Source organism: Streptopelia decaocto (genome assembly GCF_964273445.1).
Source record: "Streptopelia decaocto genome assembly, chromosome: 4".
Classification (NCBI taxonomy): Eukaryota; Metazoa; Chordata; class Aves; order Columbiformes; family Columbidae; genus Streptopelia; species Streptopelia decaocto.
Genome location: NC_138658.1, coordinates 60,361,660 through 60,383,887, shown reverse-complemented (window position 1 = coordinate 60,383,887; position 22,228 = coordinate 60,361,660). Strand labels below are relative to the sequence as shown.

The following is a 22,228-nucleotide window of genomic DNA, read 5'->3' as shown; positions in this document are numbered from 1 at the left end:
TTCCCACATCTGCCCAAGGAAGAATAACACAGCCTTCTCCCTGAGATGGGTGGGAGTGTAAAAGGACAATGCAGTATTTCAGAATTTAGAAAAAGAAGGCAAGGCTTCTTTCTGTTCTACATTTCATTTATTTTCAGGCAAAAAGGAAGGCACATTTTGAGTTAACAAAAAGAAAACCTATATATTTGAATCTGTAAAATTCAGATCTTGCCCTTTTTTTCTTTTTTTCCCCTCCTGAGAAGCTCGATAAATAATGAATGACAAAATGTGCATTTAAGTTCATCTAACTCTATGGCTTATGAAGATGTAAAGCAATTTTTCTTTGGATGAGTAAGACATTTAAAACATCCTCATTTTGCAAAGGGTTCTCTCCCGTTTTACAGGAAATGCCAGTGTCTGCAACAGTGTCAATCCTTAGCCTAAAGCTGTGGAAAATAAGGCTCCCATTTCCTGACTGCATTTGAGTGTTGTGATGTTAGAGGAGAATTAAATGTACTCTGGAAAAATATGTCTAATTTATTATTTGTTAGTTCAAAATAAGTTAGCAGCCTGTTTTAAGAGATCTACATACCTCATTATGGCAGTAGGCAGTTAGGGTTAGGGTTTCACCATACTGTTTGAAAGAAACATTGTTCAAAAAGGCAACCTACTTTTACAGAATTACCTATTAGTAGAGCCAGGAATGAACTCTTGAGTTTTTCTAGGTTTACTCCCTGTATTTTTTTCCTCTGCTCTTTACTATAGCATTGCCCATAACACCTTACCTTTTCCATCCTTGGAGATCTGTAGTAATGGTACCTTAATGATATTCATTAGAAATCCTGTGATACTGACCAATTACTCTTGTCAGAAATATCAGTTTGAACTTTTCTTTCCTTAGCATGGAAATTTCCTCTGAGACTCTACGAGATGGTGAACACCTCTGTTCTTAAATAATTTTAGTCAAAATATATATGCAGCCAGCATAATTTACCTCCAAGACCACCCTTTTCTTTACTCATAAAGAGTTATGCCTTTATTTCGATTATCCTGAGATTTCTCAAGTTCAGAGAAAGAGATTTAATATTGTAATTGTTAAGTATGCCCCATGGCTTTATGTCAAGTTATTGCTGACTTCTGCCATTGTAGCAACTATAATTAAAAAATCTTTCCAACTTTTCATTAAACTCTTATAAAAGAGAGGAAAATAATTAAATAGTTTGAAAGAAAAATGTGAGGCTTATTTAAACCATTTCCTATACACTTCTTTTCCTCCAGCTGTACATAATTTATTTTGTTACAGAAATTTTCTGTTTGACAGGCTTTTAAAATTGCATTAATGATGTATTATATTTTCCTTCTGGAGAATATAAAGGAGGAAAAGTTCATTTTGAACTGTTTTTCCTGAGTCTAGTACTCCTTCCTTTAAAGAGAAAATAATATAAACCGACAGCAAGAACTGACAGAGAATAATAAATTTGATTCTGCCTTTTGATGATCTCGCTTGTGATTTTACTGCTGAGAAATTACACCTCCAGCACATGGTCTTATGAACCACTCCAAAACCCATAAATTATTTACAAGCTTCATGCTGTCTAAGCTGTCTTTTTTTTTGGTATTTCTAAGAATACTGCAATAGCTGGATTCTTCTTTACTACCTAATCAACATCCTTTTTAGACAAGTAGCCAACCCCAAAAGACACAAAAAAGAGAGAAATAATGAAATGTAGGAAAGAGGATGAAGGAGAAACAAACTCAAAGACTTTTGTCTGCATAACAAACAATTTTGCATGATTGATTAAGCTGTATTAGGAGCTTTGGCAATTTTAAATATATTTTAATTACAGGCTTTTGCATGACTGGTTCTCCATCCCATGCTCCATCTGATGTCAGTTTTCATTCTGCTTCATTTAGATATATGTTCTTATGCATTGACTTAATTGTCCCTAATTGATATTATTTTCTTTTTTTTTTTTGGAATGTACTGAAAATTTTTATTTTGCATAAGCACAAAACTTCATGGAAGAACACATGTGTAATTCTGAAATAGCATACACATACTTTAAAGCTAATTCTACTAGAAATCCTACAACATAAACCCACAGTGGCTTTTCCATGTAGTCAAGATCCTAATTTTTCATTTGAGTATAAAAGGGCTTTGATCAAAACAAGATAATAATTTAACAAATGGCCTTGATCTAGTAACACAATCTAGGCTAGATTAATAATGAAATCTGGGCCAACAGACACCTCATGAAGCTCAACAAAAATTGCAACTTTCTGTGTCTGGGAAGAACAGACCAGTTGTGAATTGACCAGCTGAATGGCAGTGCTGCCAACAAGGACATGGGGTTTCAGTTGATGTGAAGCTGAGTATGAGCCAACAAAGAATTCTTACAGCAAATAAGACAAACTACCTACTGGGCTAAGGCCAGCAGACTCAGGGAGTTATTCTTGCTCTCTGCTCAGGACAGTCTTGGGACCCTCCTAGTGACATGGAGGAACTGAAGAAAGTTCAGCAGAAAGCCATGAAGACTACTAAGGATGAGAGCACATGGCCAATGAGGAGAGACTGAGGGAGCTGAGAGATAGTCTAGACCATCACCAAGGGATGAGCTAACAGCAGCCCATCTGAAGGGCAGCAACAGAGATAAAGGAACCAAACCTTTAGCAGGGGCAGTGAACAAAGTTCACTGCCCACAGTCTGAGGTTTGTGGCCTCGCATGAGACATCAGGAAAAACTTTTTCACTCTTCTTGGTAGCCTGAAGTGTGGTGATGCTTGAGAGACCCCTTAATTTCACTGAAAATTTGGGCTGCTGAATAGCCTGGGAAAGCTGTCTGTGTATGTGGCAGAGCTTTTCTAAGGGATGAGAGGCTTTGTTTGATAAGCAGACCTTGATAATTTGCCATTGTGAACAAGGACATACTGACCAGGACAGAAGGGTGTGGGTCAGAGGCTTCATACAGTAGGTTCTGAAGCTTGTATTTTTTCAGTCTTTAATGTTTTTAAGGTTTATAAAAATTAACTTTTAATTTTATGCACTCCCCACTTCCAAAGCTGCATACCTAAGGTTGATTTGAACTTGCTATATCTCATGTTTGTTCTGATGTATGTGGTTGAAATACAGGCCTTCTTATGACTCTTGTTTGTAGAAAACTGAGTCAAATAATTATGTGACTTTCATGGGTTGCAAAACTAAATTAATTTTTCCCACTAAGAAATACAATTAGTATTTTTGGACTAAACATCTACTTTTATTCAGAAAAATAAAATAGTGTTTAATCAGGACACATTGATATGTATTCAGCCTATCTTGGCCTTCCACGGCAAGACATCAGTGGCTATGTAGTAACACTTCTCAGCAAAATTATCAGCAAAATATTTGTCAATGTTTTCTCATATAGAAGGACTTTTTTTTTAGTGTGGATACAGTAATGTGTTCTATCAGCAAAGTTTATACTTGAGATGTACAGTGTTTTTTCTAGGCTTATAGAAAATTTAACAAGGGAACTTAAGTGATCTGAAAACTCATTTGCTGAAGTATTTAAGCACTATATAAATGATCTGAAACAAGACCAGTGATACCTAGTTTACAAATACTCCTCTCTTGATCCTACTCCAAAATAAAATATGTGTCAAAAGTGACACACATAAGAAACTAAGCTACAAACATCCGAGGATGGAAGAGGTAAGGACTTTGGTGAAACATATCTAACATGATCTCACTATGCCTTGAAACACAGATAACCTTTAATCAGGCTATCACCAAATATTACCCCATTTGTCAGACATAATAGTCCAAGATCAAACCAAAAAGACATCAAATAGATGCAAATTTCCAGTCAGAAAGAACCAAAATCCCAGCTCACTTTTAAGAACAGGTATAGTCTGTGAAAAGCATAAAAGAATAACTTTCCTAATATTCTGCATTCTCACTTTGTGTCAGATGGTGCCTTGTGCTGTTTCTGTAGCATAAGCCAGAGAAAGAATGCAGAGAGAGAACCCTTTCCTGGAAAAATAGCAGGTGCAATTCAGGATTGCCAGCATGAGGGAGTGTAAGCAGTAGCATCATGTTACATTGATATGGTAAATTCTCCCAGTGCTCTCTCAGCAGCTGCACTGCTTGTAGGCCATGGGAAAGGGGTAATCTTAATTTGTCAAGCAGAAGCAATACTGAAAAATTACTTATTTGGACATTAAAGAAAACCATCCAAAGACGATATAAGTAAGCATGGATGCCAGGGGTGTCAAACTCATTTTCACCGGGGGCCACATCAGCCTCGCAGTTGTCTTCAAAGGGCTGAATTTCATGCAGTCCTAAAATTACATTCAGCCCTTTGAAGGCAACCGCGAGGCTGATGTGGCCCCCGGTGAAAATGAGTTTGACACCCCGATGTATGCCATTGATGAAGTAAGTTTTATTTTGATTAGGTGTTTTATTTAATTGCAAATAAATTAATGGTAGTGGATAATGTCCTGATGTTGGTCTGCACATGCAAAATGATAGCTAGGAAGAAGAGAATTAAATGGCTGCTGTGTCTTAGTCCTCTAGGGTCAATGCAGGAATTGGCTTTTTACAGTTCTATTATGCCTTTACAGCTTTGAAATTTAACCTATATCCAGCTGACACACTATAAATAATTTAGTTGTGTCTGCAGACCACTAAATATACTTCAAACAGAATAGAAAACAAAAACACAATTTAATACACTTCTAGACTAAATGTTTATATTTTATTTATATTTAATAAAACTGATTATAAATTATAAGCATGCTAATCCTGCCAGAATGCTGGATTTTGTTAAGTTATGTGATAAAAGCTTGTCTGGGCACCCACAGAGGACCACAAAGTGACAATGGCAGGTTGGGGAACCCAAATAACGTCTTGTTGTGGCTGCTCTCAGGACATCCCAGGAGCCATCGGCCCACCAAAGGCCCAGCTCCACAACCTCAGAGAAGCATAGAGGCACAAAGGTAAGTGGGAACCCAAGTTAAGGACAGAGAGGAAGGGACACACTGTCCTGGCCCCTCCCAGGGCTGTCCTAGGAGAGCCTCAACCCCAGTGTCAGGGCATCAAGATGAGTGATATTTTGTTTAATACATTTATATAATTCAATGCATTAATTAATCAGTATTGTATTGATTTTAATTAGGAATAGCTTTAGCATTAAAGATGTATTTACCAAACCTCAATAGGCCTAGGATCAAGTTTTGACCCACCTTAGAGCTGCATACTGAGACTAAATGTTTGTAATTTATTGTAAGTTAAACAAACAAACAAATTTGTAATTTTGTAACTCATTTCTCTGCAGTAAATATACATCTGCTTGTCCTTGATATATTCATCAGGAATAGATTTCATTGCGTATATATTTTGAAGCGAGTGCTAGTGCCATTAACTTAGTGTTCTGAAAGTGCTCTTAGAACACAGGGTTCTCTTTTGATAGTCTATTTTTTTATTATTATTTCCCCCAGTGAAAAAGCAGAAGACATATCAGCAGTGATTTTGTGAAAAAGGGGCTTGGTGTCACTGCTGGAGTTCAGATCACATTTATTGGACAACATAGGAGAAACACCAAGAGCAGGAAAAAAAAAAAAACCTGCAGCAGCTAGTAAAAGTGAAATTATTTTAGCAGGACTTCAAAGTAGATGATAGAAACAAAATTAGGTTTCTGGGGGAAAGAAGGTTTTGATGTCATTAAAGGAAAACCATATGCAGTCTGAAAAACATCTCGAAAGATGTGCTTAAAAGAGATGCTGTGCCTGTGAAGCAACCTCAAAAACAATAATTCACAGAAACCCTCTATCTTGAAATACTTGAAATGTGGCTGAACAAAGGACTAGAAATTAAGACTGGGAAAACTAACCTGGGAATAGCCAGATAGTTCAAAAGATATTTTTCTTTTCTCATTAACAGAGATTATAAATAATCCCAGACATATTTATGCTTGTTTTCTTCTTTCTTTTCCTTTGTTCTAAATACTTTAGAAGAAGAAATAACAGAGGATGATGTAGGGAGAGAAGAGCAGCTGTTTTCCTGCCATAGTTAGATTCCCCTCAAGAGGACAATGAATTCACAGAAGTCCAACAATAAGCAAAATATTTTCCATTAGTTGTTGGTAAAATTTAAAGGGGTTGTTTCTCCTGTGAATTAAAAGAAAAAAAAGAACATATCTTTTTAATCTATTACAGTCATTTTTTCTGAACAGCTTCTTTGAACTGGTATCTTCTGGAGTGCTGTATTGTCAGCTCCTGCTATTTAACACCTCCTTTTGAAATTGGATGAATGACAGAAACATTTAATTTCCTTTGTATAGATTTTTCATTCAACACCCCAACACATCAAATGGGAGCTTTGAGGAAGTTTTTAGGAAATCAGTGAATGTATGAGATAATTGCAATGCCTATAGAAGAGATACTTACTTTGGCCCTTTTGAAGAGGCAATTATATTATTCCCCCACTGCAGTGTTCCTCTTGATCTTTGCTATTCACCCACCATAAAAGCCAGTTTGTCAAAGGACTGGGAGGATGATTGGCAAGACAGTGTCTCAAACTACTCACGAAGGCTGACAATTGGTTTTATTCTGTCTTTAAACCTATCATTTTGGGGTCTGGCCAGGCCTGTGATATAATGGAACAAGTCCAGGCCTTACCTGCCTTTCTTTTGAAAAGCTGTTAAAGGAGCTGTTGCTCATTACCGAGAAATGTGCAGAGATGGGGAGATGAGCAGAGGCAGGCTGCACTGGAAGAGATGGGTAAAATAAAGTTTTAAAGATGTGTGTGTTGGATGCCTGTTCATACATAGTGGCAACCAAACAGGCTCAAAGGCCAAGTGTTTGTTGTGAGGGTGATCTCTGCAGACGAAACCATTTAAGTGAGGCTTCACAACATCTCAGATAGAAGACATAAACCACAATATAAATAAGAAAGTGGCATTTCTTTCTTTCTGTTAGACAGGGGATCCCCCTCCAGTTTTACAACCTGTTACACTGGTTTAGTAGCCAGATTACCAGCTGATCCAGCCAACAAACAGAGCTGCCACCTTCTTCATGCCACTTACCCATTAATAGAATATCAGGTAATTTTCTCAGAGACAGAAGATAATTTCTCAGACAACTCAGAAACATGAATTTTTTACTCAAATCAATTTTCATATTCCCTTAAAAAACTGAAATATTTTGCTAACATTCCTAACATTTTAAAATTATATTCTGTACCTATTTTAATCAATATATTATTAATACTGTACTGATAAACAAAGAACTTTCAAGTTAATATGGATCTGGGTACATCAGAGAAACCAGAAATGGACTAAATTAGGGATTTTTTCCCTATTTGAACATAATTCATGCTCCATAATTACACTATGTCTATTTAAAGTAGAACACATACACATGATAGGACAAAGTGTACTTAAAACACAGTTATAGCTGAAAGAATTTAATATAATTTATATTATTTAATATAATTCTTAAAAAGCTTCCTGGAGTAAAATGAAGATTAATTAGTATATTAGTGAGGCCCTTCCTACTTTGTAGGAGGACTGAGAGTCCCCGTACATTAATATGTGTAAGACACATGAAGATACTCAGAGTAGAAATGTTAAAAGCTCAAAATACAAGGTGGTATGTTTTTATTATTATTATTTTTATTTATTACACTGCTTGAAATTAATCTTATGAAAAACTTAATTTTAAGGACAGTATTAATATTCTTCCTACTACGTGCAACAATATACGTTATAAATATGAATATGTTTATAATGATCTATTTTTAGCTTGATGGATTTTCACTCATTTTCTTTAATGAATAAACTGTGTTCAATTACATTGAAAACTGCTGATGTTTTTAATTTCAATTATCACTTCTACTTTTTGTGTTATCAGGAAAGGGACAGCTATTAATTTAACCTCCTGCCTATTGAAACTGAATTAGTTCTTTTTTCTTTTTTTTTTTTTTCTGACTTGGTTTCTCATCTTAGTTTTCTCAGGAATGGGCTACAGAAAAAAGCTTTGAGAACCCCTTTTCTTTATTGAAACAGTTCTTGGCTTACATTTAAAAAAATAACTTCTATACAATCAAATAGAGAGATGCTGTAACCAAACAGTGATGAACGATGAAATTTGTTAACGAAAGGTATTATATATCTCAGATCAAACTTATCTGATGACTTCAAGAGGGCCAAAATTTCTTCCCCAAATAGCTTGCTATTGTTTTCAATTATTGCAAATTAAGCCCTATAGTTCAGAACATTAAATAACACATTAGCCTTGTACACTTAAATATATTTGTGAGCCGTTAGAGCTAGCAATGGAGATGAAGAAATACTTTATTTATGCTTTGTAGAAGTTGCATGAGTTGAAAGACAGAGAGAGAAATAAAAAAAGGGTATTTGGTGAAATGGTTAGGGACAGTTGTCTCAAATAGTCTTTCGTCCCCACTCTAAAGCCTTCCTATGTCTTTGCCTATTTATGGTTACAGGTGTAAAGCATAAGCAGTTTTTCAAGGAGGACCTGGAATGTAGGAGGCGCCTCAAAACAGAGTGCGCTAATTACTGGGTCTAGAGGGACATCCTTCTTTTTGATCTTTGCTCCCTGATCTAAATTATAGTGGAATTATTTCAGTTAAAGGCTCACAGCAGCAACACTTTGGGTTGCTGCATTATCATTTCTGTCACATAAGCTGTAGACTCATTCTGTAGCTCAGTGGCAACTGTCTACATTTCTAGGAACATCGTGGAAGTCAGTGGATTACAAAGCATCAATCTCCATTGACATCCATTGGTTAAAATACATCTAAAAACTCCTCTCAAACCTTGTCTCATCAGGTAAAACACAAAACTTCTTGCTTCTATTTAGCCATGTATAGAAGAATTATGGTAATGCTTCCCAACAGCACAGTGAGGATGTACAAGATTTTGAGCCTTCCACTGGAAGATGCTCTAATGAACAAAAGCCTCTTGACACCCCTATGGCAGTTTCAGAGGAAAACAAGCAGAAATAAAGGAACTGGCTCACATCCAGTGTGTGTGGCTTCACACAGTAAATAACAATCAACACTTTGGCTGCTTCCACGATGCAGTGGGCGAGATGCCAGCAACGCTTTTAATCAGCACATTTCTTTGTTTAGCAATGCCCGCTAACTAGTGTAATTTTTAGTTTCCTATTATTAGCACTGGCAGGAAGTCAACAGTAAACAACATGACTAAAGATTTGAACTTAAAAGCTCACCCTGAAGCCTGAGACACCAAACTGTATGGATGAGTCCCTGGCCTTACTTGAGCAGAATGAAGGACATGAGCAGTCCTTAACAGAAATATTTGAGTGTAAGTCAATTCCATACTTTAAAACCATGGAGGCCTTTATTTTTATTTTTATTTTTTTTTCTTACATGAGGGAGTTAGACTTTAGAAGTTCAGTTGTTGCTTTTGTTTTCTCTAAAAGCTCCTTGTATCCTTAAAGAGTGGAAGATTCACTGAGGAAGCAACTGTACTAACAACCCTCTGCCAAATGTTAGCAGGCTTGCACCTTGTTCAGAGTTCAGAGAAGGGCAATGAGCAGGCGAGGGGTCTAGAGAACAAGTTTTATGAGGAGTGGCTGAGAGAACTGGGACTGTTAAGCCTGGAGAAAAGGAGGCTGAGAGGAGACCTTATCGCTGTCTACAACTACCTGAAAGAAGGTTGTAGCACGGGGGGTGTTGGTCTCTTCTCCCATGTAGCAAGTGACAGAATGAGAGGAAATGGCCTCAAGTTGCACCAGGGAAGGTTCAGATTGAATATTGGGAAAAAATTCTTCATGGAAAGGGTTGTCAGGCATTGGCACAGGCTGCCCAGAGAAGTGGTTGAGTCACCATCCCTGGAGGTGTTTAAACGATGTATAGATGAGGTTCTTAGGGACACAGTTTAGTGCTAGACTTAGGTTATGGTTGGACTTGATGGTCTTCAGGATCTCTTCCAACTGAAATGATTCTATGATTTGATGATCATGATTACTAATATTTTACAGCCATAAGTGAAAATGAGAAAGCCTAAAATGAGAAAGCACAAGGTATTTATGAAGCAACCTCAGTGTGTCAGGGGCAAAAAAAATAACTATATTCGAACTAAAATGCTGATCTGATTTTTTTTGTGTTTGTCAGAAAGACGGATGTTGATACTAAGTATTGACAGCAAATCAAAATTTCATTTTAATCATGAAGTAAGAAGTGAGTTTTGCATTCCCGGGACACATGTCTGAATGAAAGACAATCAGCCTAAAAGTGTGTCCTAACTCATGTTATTTCAGTATTCTTCAGAGTGGCAGTTCTTGGTTTCTTTCAAAGACATGCAACAGTAAAGGCAGACAGATAAATATTTAGTTAGTGCCAAGTACAATGAAAAGCACCAAGGAATTTCAGCTCCTGCAGAATTCTGTTAGCTCAAAGAAATGCCAAAGAGCATAAAATTCTGTGGGGAGCAGGTTAGAAACTGGAAATCAAATATTGTGCTCATTATTTATATTTTACATAATAATACATTCATCCTTGAACACAGGCTTTTTCTTTCTCTACTACTCACAACACTTTCTCTCAGAAGGGCCCCAGCTTTGGAAACATAAGAACAAAAGTGCATACCTGCATAAATATTTATCAGAAGCTATCGAGGCAATGATGTGTATGAAGCTGCTGTGAGTGCGAAGGAGATGTGGTCCATAGTAAGAAGTGCCTCTTCCCTGTTCACACAGTGAGGGCCCTGTGACTCGTCCTGGAGGCTCCCTGGCATTCAGTGTCTGTCACAGGCTCCTCTCTCTAGGTACCAAAACCTCACTGTCACATCTACTCTTGTCCAGCCTGTCAGCACACCACACTGACACCTCCTTTATTCTGTTGCCCAAAGGTCTCCCCAGATCATGGATCTAGAATATAGAGAAGATACTTGATCACTAGAGCTCTACTGTTCATGGTGATCATGGAAGGGCCAGAGTGTACTTCGTGGCAATACTTTGGGCCATTAACCTAAATACCTGTGAGAAGGAGGAATGGACAGTTCCATAAGACAGGAAGTTCCATTGCTACTTACAAAGACATATTGTTTCTATAATTCAGTAAAAATACGTGAGAAAAGCATCTGAATGGAATTTGAAGTTTACTCAGGAATATGAACTGATAACTTTTTTTAGCACAGCAAAAAATCTAAATAAACTACATAAATCTCCTTTGGACTGTTCTGAAGCTCTCCTGGTCTCATTTGTGGGTACTTGATACATTGCTTTTGGCAGTATATCTAAAATCTGCAGCATAAATCAAGTAATTGGAACTGAACACTGAGATAAACCAAAATAAATGGTGATTGATATTTGCTAGCATATTTTTGTGAAAACATGAACAGTATAGAGAAACAAAAAAGAAGCAGAAGATATTTCCTACTTAAAACAGATAACAAGAATAGGAAAAGATAACTAGATACATCTAAAAAAAGAGTTATCTATCATACAGAGCAGGCCTAAGAAAGAGATTTAATTTCTCATAGTTGTATCATTCCTTATGGAGATTCATTAAGGCTGAAATTGCTGGGAATAAAAACTTCTTGCAAAACCTGCTAAGTTTATGGCACATAAAATTTGTCTTTGTTCCATAGCTGCATCTTCTGAGAACAGAATAAGAAAATAAGGCTGTTATAACTTGGGCTCCATTACAGGGGATGGTACTACATCTCTTGTTCAGTGGAGCAGATGCTCTATGACTTGATTTATTTATTTTCAACACTACTGGAAGTGCAGCAGATTTTTTGGAAATGAGATTCGGTATGGTTATTTGATCAAATATTAGGGAAGATATGAGATTAAAATCTGGAGAACTATACTACTTCGAGATAAGAAACAGAAAAAAAAGAATTGATCCCTGTGTATAAGCTTCTAGCCTGTTAAAGGACTGTTTAGTTTTGAGACAGTTACATTAACAGAAAAGGGATGGGCTTCAGTCTCTGGTCAGAGATGTATAAATGGAACAAGTAAATAGTTGTTAGAAATATCACACGGAGTGCTTCCTAGATCAGTGTTCTTTCAGGCATGAGGTTAGTGTCATTTCCACTTGACACATATGGAGCTTGGTCACAGAGAGGAAGACTGTCTCACACAAATTCTGCCCACAGAACACCCATTTCACTCTTAACACTGAGGAATTCAGCATTCAATATTGTTTCCTGTAAGAACGAACTTTGCTATCTCCAGATCCTGGGAAAGTTCAGTTTCCCACAGCCACCAGCCCCCCTACTGGTGCTCCCCACTTTGTTCCCAGGGCGTGTTTGAGGAGGCTTTGATCAGAAGCTGAGAAGCAATCTCTCAGATAGCCAGGGACACTCTAAAAGGTTTTGGCTGTCAGACCAGAGACATTAAATTAAGCAGTTGTCAATGTGGAGCCCATGCAGGCAGCGAAGCAATGGCATAATGCTCTCTTGCAACTCAGGCGGCTTTTTAGTGTGATAGTTAGGGCTTTTAAAGGTGTGTGGCAGTTAATAAGCCATCCAGAGAGCCAAACGACTCGAGTCTTTAGACTTCTAGTTTCATGCTGTGTTTACTGAATCATGCTGTCTTCTGAGTTATTGGCTCCTATTTCTTCTGTTACACTCACCGTATCTAAGGTCCTTTAAGTATATTTCACAATGGAATTGACTGGGTTGAATAAATTCTCTTACTTGAAAGTTAACATGAGAATCATTCACATAACTGGAGTGAAGAGCAACTGTGCAAATGTCCAGCTGATCTATAGAATGTGGGCTCTGTTAGATACTGCATTTCAGACTGTCACTCAAAGGTAAATGCTGTTTGGCCCAAGACTTGTAATAAACTTCCATGAGACTGAAAGACTTGACCTTGATGCTACATCACTTGTGATTTGCTGTTCTATTAGAAGATTTACCACTGTTTATTTTTAGCACAGAGGTAGCATAGATCTAAAGACATTTCTAGTCAGGAATTAATACTGTTGAAATCAAGAAAGGACTTTTGATGATTTCACTGCTTTCTGACAAAACCTACAATTGCTGATTTTGCTTAAATTGATTAGGAGTTTAACCAAGAAAAGAATATAAAGATCTAAAATTACTCAGAAATTCCTAGGATCCAGAACAGATCCCTGAGTCCAGCACAAACAAGATTTTGTCTATAAAGTTTCGAAGTAATCAGGACCCAAATGGTCCAACTGCACCATCCAGAAGTATCACCAGATGATGTGTTTATTCCCTTTGCTCTGGTTTTGCAGGCTTAGGCTGCACACCTGAAAATATGGATGTCTACTTTGTGTCCTTGAATTGCAGTGTAACAGGGAGACAACTTAGTAGAGGATTTAGTATGGAATTACAATCTTTTATATAAAATCTCTTTAAAAGTAAGAAAACCAGTAGCAAGAAATCCAAGTAGAGGGATTTTTTTGAACACTCTTTTCTCAACTGATGAATTGGCCCACTAAAACATTTTATGATAAGCGCTGTGTTATATTGTGCAGTGTTTATAGCAGTTATATTCATCTCTCCTCATGAAGAAAAGGGGACAAATGGGAGAAAAGAGAAAAAGAGCTGTCTCCTCACTAAATTTAATATCACAGCATCCTCAATGCTGCACTGCACCAAATTTTACTTCTCTAACGTAAGTGATTACCCAGAAACCAAAATCCAACAATTTCACATAACTCCAGTATGAAGCTGCCTAATGCTTAGTCCAGATGCACACAAAAAAAATAACTGCAGTGAGCTGCAGCCAAAGCATATATTTTGCTGCTCATGTATTGTAGTACATAAACATTTATATTCCTCAGTTATCACATACGGATGCACATGAAAGCTCTGTGGCAGCAAATATCTCCACCAGCAGATGAGTTACGCTGAGCAGCTGGCTGGCAGAGCAGAAAGCATCTACTGTGCATCAAATGCCAGCCTGGCATGACTGATGGCACTGTCAGCCCCACTGAGAGCACAGGGTACTGCCAGTTTCAAACAGGAGGGACTGACACACACACAGAGCAATAGAATTCCACCAAAATACAGTACTGACATCTTTAGAGTAAAGAAGAACTTTAGAGGTATTTGGTGCTCTCCACTATTATTGATACTGGGTGCTTAAACTTACGCTCTTTTTTATGTGCTGCTTAATCAGCGACATTTTTAAGACTTAATTCAGAAGTAAGCAGTCACTATTATGAAGACATGCTAGATGACAGTTTTTCCCTAGTGAACACAACGTGAAGTATCTCCATGAACACCAGTAAGTCATGAGATGAATAGACGTGTAGGGGCTGAGTTCATTATTAACTTTCAAAGAGAAGATCTCAGTCTCTGCCAGCAACTGTGAAACTAATTGAAATGAGTATCTCCACTGAAAGCATTATGGTCTGTAAATATGTGACAACTGGCAACTGTATGCTATATCTGTCAAAGTGTACCTCCAAATTATTTTTAGTCTCATATTTGAAAAGTTTCAAGTTCCTTGACTAACTCTTGAAGGAAATATATAATGACTGCAAGCATTACTACGTACTTTCTCCTCACTTTTTTTTTTTTTTCCTGTAAGATACTAACAGAAGAACAAACAAAAGGGAAAGAATTTTCCAGAAGAGGACAATGAAAATAGTTGTATTTCACCATGCAAAACTCAGATGCTGTAGACAATCATCAAATAACCTATTAAACAAGCTTTCATTAACTTCCTGTGATACTCACAAATGCAACATACAGTAATACAATGCTTCCACCAAACCATAACTGAAATGGAAAATTCTTTAAATAAATTAGCCTATTTTGAGTGATGAAAAAGAACGTTTTCTTACATGGATGGGTTGTATGATAGGAGAACCTATCTTTGAGCTGCAACATTATCAGAGTAATTATCTTACTGTCATTGTTTGCCTCATTTTCTAACAGCAATAGGGAAGAAAGGTATCGTAGAAATGCTGTTTTGCCAACAAATGTCACGAGCATAGACCTGCCAATTTAAAGCTACAATATGTATCCAGGGACATTTTTATGCATGCATGACTTCAATTTACACTTTCTCTGATACACAGCTGGGTAAGATCAATGTTCATCAAAAACCCTTTCACTTTTCCAGGAAAGTCTAGCAGTTTCACAACAGAGTTTCACAGAATTCTTGATGAGAATAATCAACCAAAATTAAAAGATCATTAACATTTAAGTTTAGTACAGGAGCATCTTTTGTGCAGTAAAAGCATTATCTAAGTATTTTTTAAATGGAAAATGTGCTATAGCTCAGGGACATTTTAAAAAACTCTCAGAGATCTATCAATGGACAAAAGAGAAAGACAGACCACATGTTGAGTGCGTGCTTGATAGTCTGTGCAATTTATTGTGAAGTACCACTTGTACTAGGCCTGCCACAGAGCCATTGGTTTGAAAGGTTAATGACTGCAGCAATCACAATTTCAATTTACAAGAAATGGGATGACAGGAAGCCAAATACAAAATGGAAAGGTCCCACTGTGATGGCAGCTGAGCAACAATTCATCAACAAGAGTGCAGAAGCACTGTGAAACCAGAGTGCTGGGGACAACCTTTTGAGCCTGGGGAGGGCTTAGGACTTGTGCTAAACTCATTTTTGAAGGATAGTATAGAAGATTTAAAATGGCTAAATGACCAAATATAAGCATAAACTCTCCCATGGTGCCTTTCCTTGTAATAGTTGTTAGGTCATCTGAAGCCGCTTATGCCACCTCCTTTAGTGTATCTTCTCTTGTATTTTAAACATCGACCTTGGCTATTACCAAAACAGCCATTGCCAAGGTAGGCATTTCAACAACCTTTAGGCCTTTCCTGCAGTTATCCTCTACTTCTTGCTTCCTAAAGTGTCAGCTATACCACAGTGTGATCTGAGACCTTCCGAAGCTTTCAGGTGTGCACATGTACACAGAGTTGCTATCTGAAACCCTAACTTCTTCTGCTTGAATTACTTTTTGCTGGATTTGGCAGGCAATTTGCCTATGCTGGAAAATAAAATTGATGAAAATATCTTTAAAGGTTTACCATTTTATTTTTCTATAAGTAAAAAACACATAGTAAACCAAATTTTGTAATCACCAACACTACAGAAATAGAGGAGTACTCGCTGCTTTCTCATCTAAAGTCAGTCAGAACTATACGTAAGTACTTTGAAGTCACAAACAATGAATAACTGGACTCAACCTGTGAGAACTTCTGGTCATACCCATGTCAGAACGGACATCCTAGAACTAGACAGGATTAAGGGAAATCAGCAGGCTGGACTGAGATTATATAGATAAAAAATTTTCAATCAGGAAAAGAAAGGACTAAGAGGGAAATGTGTAAGAGGTGTGTAAAACAGGGAATGTCTTGGAGATGTAATGATAATGGTTACTCATTTTCTCATAGCAGAAATACTATAGATACCTTATGAAAACAAAAGGCAGCAGGTATGACACAGAGATGAATTATTTTTCACAGAAAGCATAATTAGATATGAAGCTAATTTCCCACAGGATTCTGTAGATGTCAAAATACCCCAGTAGGTTCAAAAATAATTATTACGGTTTATGAAAGGAACTTTGGTTAAAGTATGTAAAATACAAAATGTAGTTACAACTTTCAGTATATATTGGTGCATGAAGCACACAGGGGTGGAGATATTGTCAGGATCAGAAAGAAGGGGAGTGAGAAGGGAGGTGGCCTGCGGCAGACAGAAGAGGATGACCGAACGCTGTCAGGGGGAGACCATCTAAGCGCAGGGCATGGGCAGCACTTTAATGCCATCCTGTTATCGGTAGCCACCAGAGCTGCTCAAATTGTATTTGGTAAAAAACTAGATATGTGACAGGAAAATGAACTAATCCACATAGGCAAACTGCTCATAGAGCTGTAGAGCATTTTGCAGGAAGAACCGATAAATATGAGAAATAAAACAAATGCCAACTAAACTGAAATCCTTCATTTCTGAAGTCTAATGCTTGGTCTAAAGACTACTACTTTAAATTGATTTACTTTTATAACAGTCATCAGCTGTAGTCATGCTATACAGCATTTCAGAATGCAATTGAAAATTTTGCAATTATATTAAACACAACAAATAGTTGAAGTACATGCATGTCTTCAATTATCAGGTAACGATAAGGAAATGAAACACCTGAATAAAGATGTATTACCATTGACACTCCTTTGATGTAAGTAGAACTTACATTTTAGAACACAAAAGCATATGAAGAGCTGGAATTCCTCTTTTCAAAAAAATGGTTAAACAGGAATAAATTAAAATACTTTCGTATAACCTATTCTCTTTCTCCATACCTTATTTTATGCAGCGAATTATCAAGGTGCTTAATTTGAGACTCTAATAATAATTCATAGAGAAACAGACAGAAGGGTTATTTTATCCACTATACTTTGTACCTTTTTGCCTTAGATAATGAGACATTAGTTCACTATCTGCAATACCTAGGGAATACTGTCATTAGCAAGGGAATGTTCTCTTGTACCCTGAGGAAATGAAAAGCTTTTAAGAGCAATCACTGTTAATCAGTAACATGCCAACATTATATACCTTCTGTAACTGAAGATGATATATGGAGAAGACACATTAAGTGACTGTATTTTACTTGCATCATAGGCTTTAGATAAAAATGTAGTTTTAGAACATCCATTTGCATAGCTTGATATCTAAGAATTCTGTTAGATTTATATTTTTCTTGTACAAGCTATTGAAAATATTCTCTCTGATTCCATAGTTGAGCTTCATTGTGCTTTTAGCATTATACTTTGTTATACAATTTCACAGGACTGGTAGATGTCAAAGGCAAGAAGGCGGCCTTTTTGTAAGGTTGAAAGAGAAATGAAATCAAAAGGTGATAAATGTAATTAAATTTATCTTTACCTCCAGCTCAGCAGGAGACTTAATACTTGCACAGTTGTGGTACTCACAACCAAATGCATGAATTAACATTACACACTCATTACTTCAATTGCTATTTATTCAAGTTTTTTTAATATCAAGTATTTTCTATCCAATGTTAATGGTAGACAGTATCCTATATAAGTATTAATCACATAAAAGATAATAGAATACAACAGAGACCAAAAAAACAAAAAAGGCTATTTTTTTTTAAGAAAGCAGCTTTTAATTTATTTTTTTTCCTTTGTATAGTATTAATAAGATCAGGGACAGCTCTCACTTTTGGTATAGAGCCAGAATTTAATAATACTTAGTGAAATCTTTTTGTATCTTATTTCTCTGCTGTACTCATGCACTGGGGTCCTCAGTGGGATCCCCTCTAACTAAATGGCTAATAGAACATGTATATTAGCAAAAAAAATCATGAATAATGACTCCCAGTAAAGGGATCTGACAAATTAATATACCGGAGGGACTAGGAAGGACCAAAGAAGTCATCTAATACTGTCCACATAACAAAAAAGTCCTCTAGTGCAATTTACGTCAATTACTTCTAGTGACAACTATTGTGAACACAAAAATCAAAATCTTTCCTGTCACTGACCAAATTCTTCAGGACTTAAATTCTCTCCCATTATTTCATCTTCCAACAAACAACTCCAACACAATTTTCAGTCTGTTCTTGAACAAAGTCCTACTAAACTAACTTATAATCATTATCTTCTGGATGCTTTTTAATTTGTCTGCATCTTTTGGCTGTTAAACAGCCCGATTTTTATACAGTGATTGTATCCTCACACAACCAGGCACACAGCATTAGCTACTGAATCCCATGAGCTTCATTGCCAGTCATTCTTATACTCCTGAGATTGCAGTGGCCTACCCTGTAAATGGATAGTAAATTTAAAAAGTGCTTACATTCTTGAACCCTCTGTATAAGATCTGAAGTTCCTTCTTTGTGAATTTACTCTGTGCTTCCAGCAGTTCAAGAGCTTCAGGTCTATGTCGTACTGTGGCCATTTCCATTTCATCTTCTACAGTGTCTGCAGAACACAACAGACAGAGAGTAAAGCTCAACAAGAAATATAGGATTTAGAAGTACCTAACCCTTACAGAAAAAAAAAAGAACGTTAAATGACTTTCTTTTAAAGAATATCTTTTGCAGCTTTAAAGACAAATGGCATATTCATTTTTAACCTTAGGGAAAGGGTATTTGTCTGCTCCAGTGGCTGCACAGAACGTGGAACAGCAGTGATGATCCAGTAGTCTGAATACTATCACTTCAGTGCAAATAGCAATAAACTGGAAAGCGAACATTCTGCAAGGGCATGCATGACACATTCAGAATAACTTTTCTGTTTCTATGACTCCCTGAGCAAAGAAAATAATTTTATAAAACTTTAGTGACTCCCGAATACTGGAAATTTTCCCTTAGTACATTAATTGATGTGAATTGACTGTATCAGACTGGGATTCTCAGTGTTTTCCTTTTACTGTTAAGCTGTGCGTTGGAAAGTGTGTGAGATTGCTGTTGCGTATTCAACAGTACACCTTACTTTGAGTACTGTGCAACAAACCCTTCAGGGCAACATGATTATTCATGGTGAGGACCCAAAACGGGGAACATGAGTATTTTAGTGACCTCACCATCAGGTGAATATCTGGATATACACATTCAAGCCTTACAGCTGGGTCCAGCCCCAAAAGAATGCAAGAGAGCAATACATTTTTTTTCCAGGCAGAGTTTTAAATGTGAAAGTTAAATAAAATAGCTAAAAAAACCCTTACAGTATGTATTTTTATATGGCGTGCCAGCCATATACCTGATCAAAAATATGTATGTGTGCATCTGTTTTTAAGTACTCCCAGTATTAAACATAGCTTATGTAGCGCTCCAGACTAATTTAATCAAATCACTGCCTTATTCTGTTTTTTACCAACTACAGGAAGTAACCTGAGAGAAAACAAACACAGATAACTGTCACTTCTACAGTTCTGAAGACATACATTTTATTTCATCAAAGTATGGGAATCTGCATTCTTAAAATAAAGTTTTATTCAGTTCAGTTTTCATATGCATAAAATATTAGAATACTCCATTAAAACCATATTATGCTTACATCATCACATATTTTTGTTCTGCTACAATGCAGTAATAATAACTTTCAGCTGCTTGGGAGAAATCTGGCATCAGAAGATATAGTTCAGCTAAACAAAAAAATGAACAGCCTTTAAATGGATATAATAAAAATATACAAACTATTTGGATAAATCTTCACAAAGTTGCAGGGCCTTGTCTTTTCTCCTGTCAATGAGGTGTTGCTGTTGGCACTCATCTTGGGAAAGTGATCTCAGCATCACCTACAGTCTTATCTTTTATCGTCCATTTTGTGTTGACTTGTGGATAAGCTATAACATGTTTCTCATTTATTTTTCTTCATAGGTTATCTCAAGTGACTCATAGACAACTACCATCTTTGTGAAAATTTCCAATCTAAATGCTATTGACAAAAAACCCAATTGACACAACTCTACGTTTACCTTATGAAGTTTGGTATTAATTTTAAAGGGCCAATATCTGAACTCACAAGTTTATAAGAACATTTCAGTTCTCTTCTTCAACGAGAGTTTCTGACATTCTGAGGTGCAAAGGGAGAGTTTGAAAAGCTTGCTCTTATAGATGAAACTGGAATAAAGCTGGTTTGGATTTAAGAAGCTGTCTTTCTAATCTGGGAAAGCTGTAGAAAAGTTCTTGAGCCCCATTTTAATTCTGCGTAAAACATTCAGGGCTTATATTGCAAGGCTTTAAAAGCAAAGTTTTTTAAGAGAGTTAAATTTTATATTCTTTGTAATAGTCACTTAAGTCCCTATAACAATGTCATACTGTGCATATGCAGCTCAATGATTTTTTTGTCAACTGCAAGTCAACACAAGGTGCTGATACCAAATTGACAAAAGAGTCAACCTGAGAACAGATATTGTTGAAAAGTTATTTGTGTTTTATACACCAGGAGTTATGAGATTTAAACAGACTATTGTTTACACAGAAAGGGACTAAACTGGGAAAGAGGTCTCTAAGCACCCATTTGTGAGACATCTGGCTACCTAGAGAGACATCTACAAGCTCTTCTAGAAGCTAAATGAATACACATAATAAATGTGAGGCTAAAGGCCAGAAAATGCAATGCTGAGCACAATGTTTGGTATATCCCTAGTAATAAACATTTTTATTGCATTTCAATGATTCAATAAGAATGTAGAAGACTGCAGTGGGGTGATGTCTTTCTGTTAATGAAAAGTTTCAGTAAAACTGCCTTCTCACACTCTGTTTGTGTAGTCTTCTATAGATATCACAGTATCACAGTATGTTTGGGATTGGAAGGGACCTCAAAAGATCAGCTAGTCCAATCCCCCTGCTGGAGCAGGAACACCTAGGTGAGGTCGCACAGGAACGTGTCCAGGCGGGTTTTGAATGTCTCCAGAGAAGGAGACTCCACCACTTCCCTGGGCAGCCTGTTCCAGTGCTCTGTCACCCTTACTGAGAAGAAGTTTCTTCTCAAATTTAAGTGGAACCTCTTGTGTTCCAGCTTGATCCCATTACCCCTTGTCCTATCATTGTTTGCCACCGAGAAGAGCCTGGCTCCATCCCCATGGCACTCACCCTTTATATGTTTATAAACATTAATAAGGTCCCCCCTTAGTCTCCTCTTCTCCAAACTAAAGAGACCCAGCTCCCTCAGCCTTTCTTCATAAGGGAGGTGCTCCACTCCCTTAATCATCTTGGTTGCCCTACGCTGGACCCTCTCCAGCAGTTCCCTGTCCTTCTTGAACTGAGAGGCCCAGAACTGGACACAATATTCCAGATGTGGTCTCACCAGGGCGGAGTAGAGGGGAAGGAGGACCTCTCTCGATCTACTAACCACCCCCCTTCTAATACACCCCAGGATGCCATTGGCCTTCCTGGCCACAAGGGCACAGTGCTGGCTCATGGTCATCCTGTTGTCCACCAGGACCCCCAGGTCCCTTTCCCCTACACTGCTCTCTAATATGTAATCTCCCAACCTATACTGGAACCTGGGGTTGTTCCTGCCCAGGTGCAGGACTCTACACTTGCCCTTGTTAAATTTCATTAGGTTATTCCCCGCCCAACTCTCCAGCCTGTCCAGGTCCCGCTGGATGGCAGCACAGCCCTCCGGCATGTCAGCCACTCCTCCCAGCTTGGTGTCATCAGCAAACTTGCTGATAGTACACTCAATTCCCTCGTCCAAATCGTTAATGAATATATTGAATAATATTGGCCCCAGCACTGACCCCTGAGTCACTCCACTAGATACTGGCCTCCAACTAGACTCCGCACCATTGAC

At 37.3% G+C, this 22,228-nt stretch overlaps 1 protein-coding gene across 8 annotated transcripts in view; it reads right to left on the bottom strand.

Moving 5' to 3' along the window:
• The window catches only part of KCNIP4 (potassium voltage-gated channel interacting protein 4), a gene marked incomplete at its 5' end in the record, with an annotated part of 417,536 nt that overhangs the window by 18,465 nt on the left and 376,843 nt on the right, over window positions 1–22,228 (bottom strand). For 7 of the 8 annotated variants that reach the window (XM_082051631.1, XM_082051635.1, XM_082051633.1 and 4 more), the window contains one exon: window positions 18,783–18,907. In XM_082051631.1, coding sequence (XP_081907757.1) covers window positions 18,783–18,907 — 125 coding nt within the window. The remainder of the gene's footprint in view (window positions 1–18,782; window positions 18,908–22,228) is intronic. The other variant, XM_082051632.1, reaches the window with a different exon arrangement.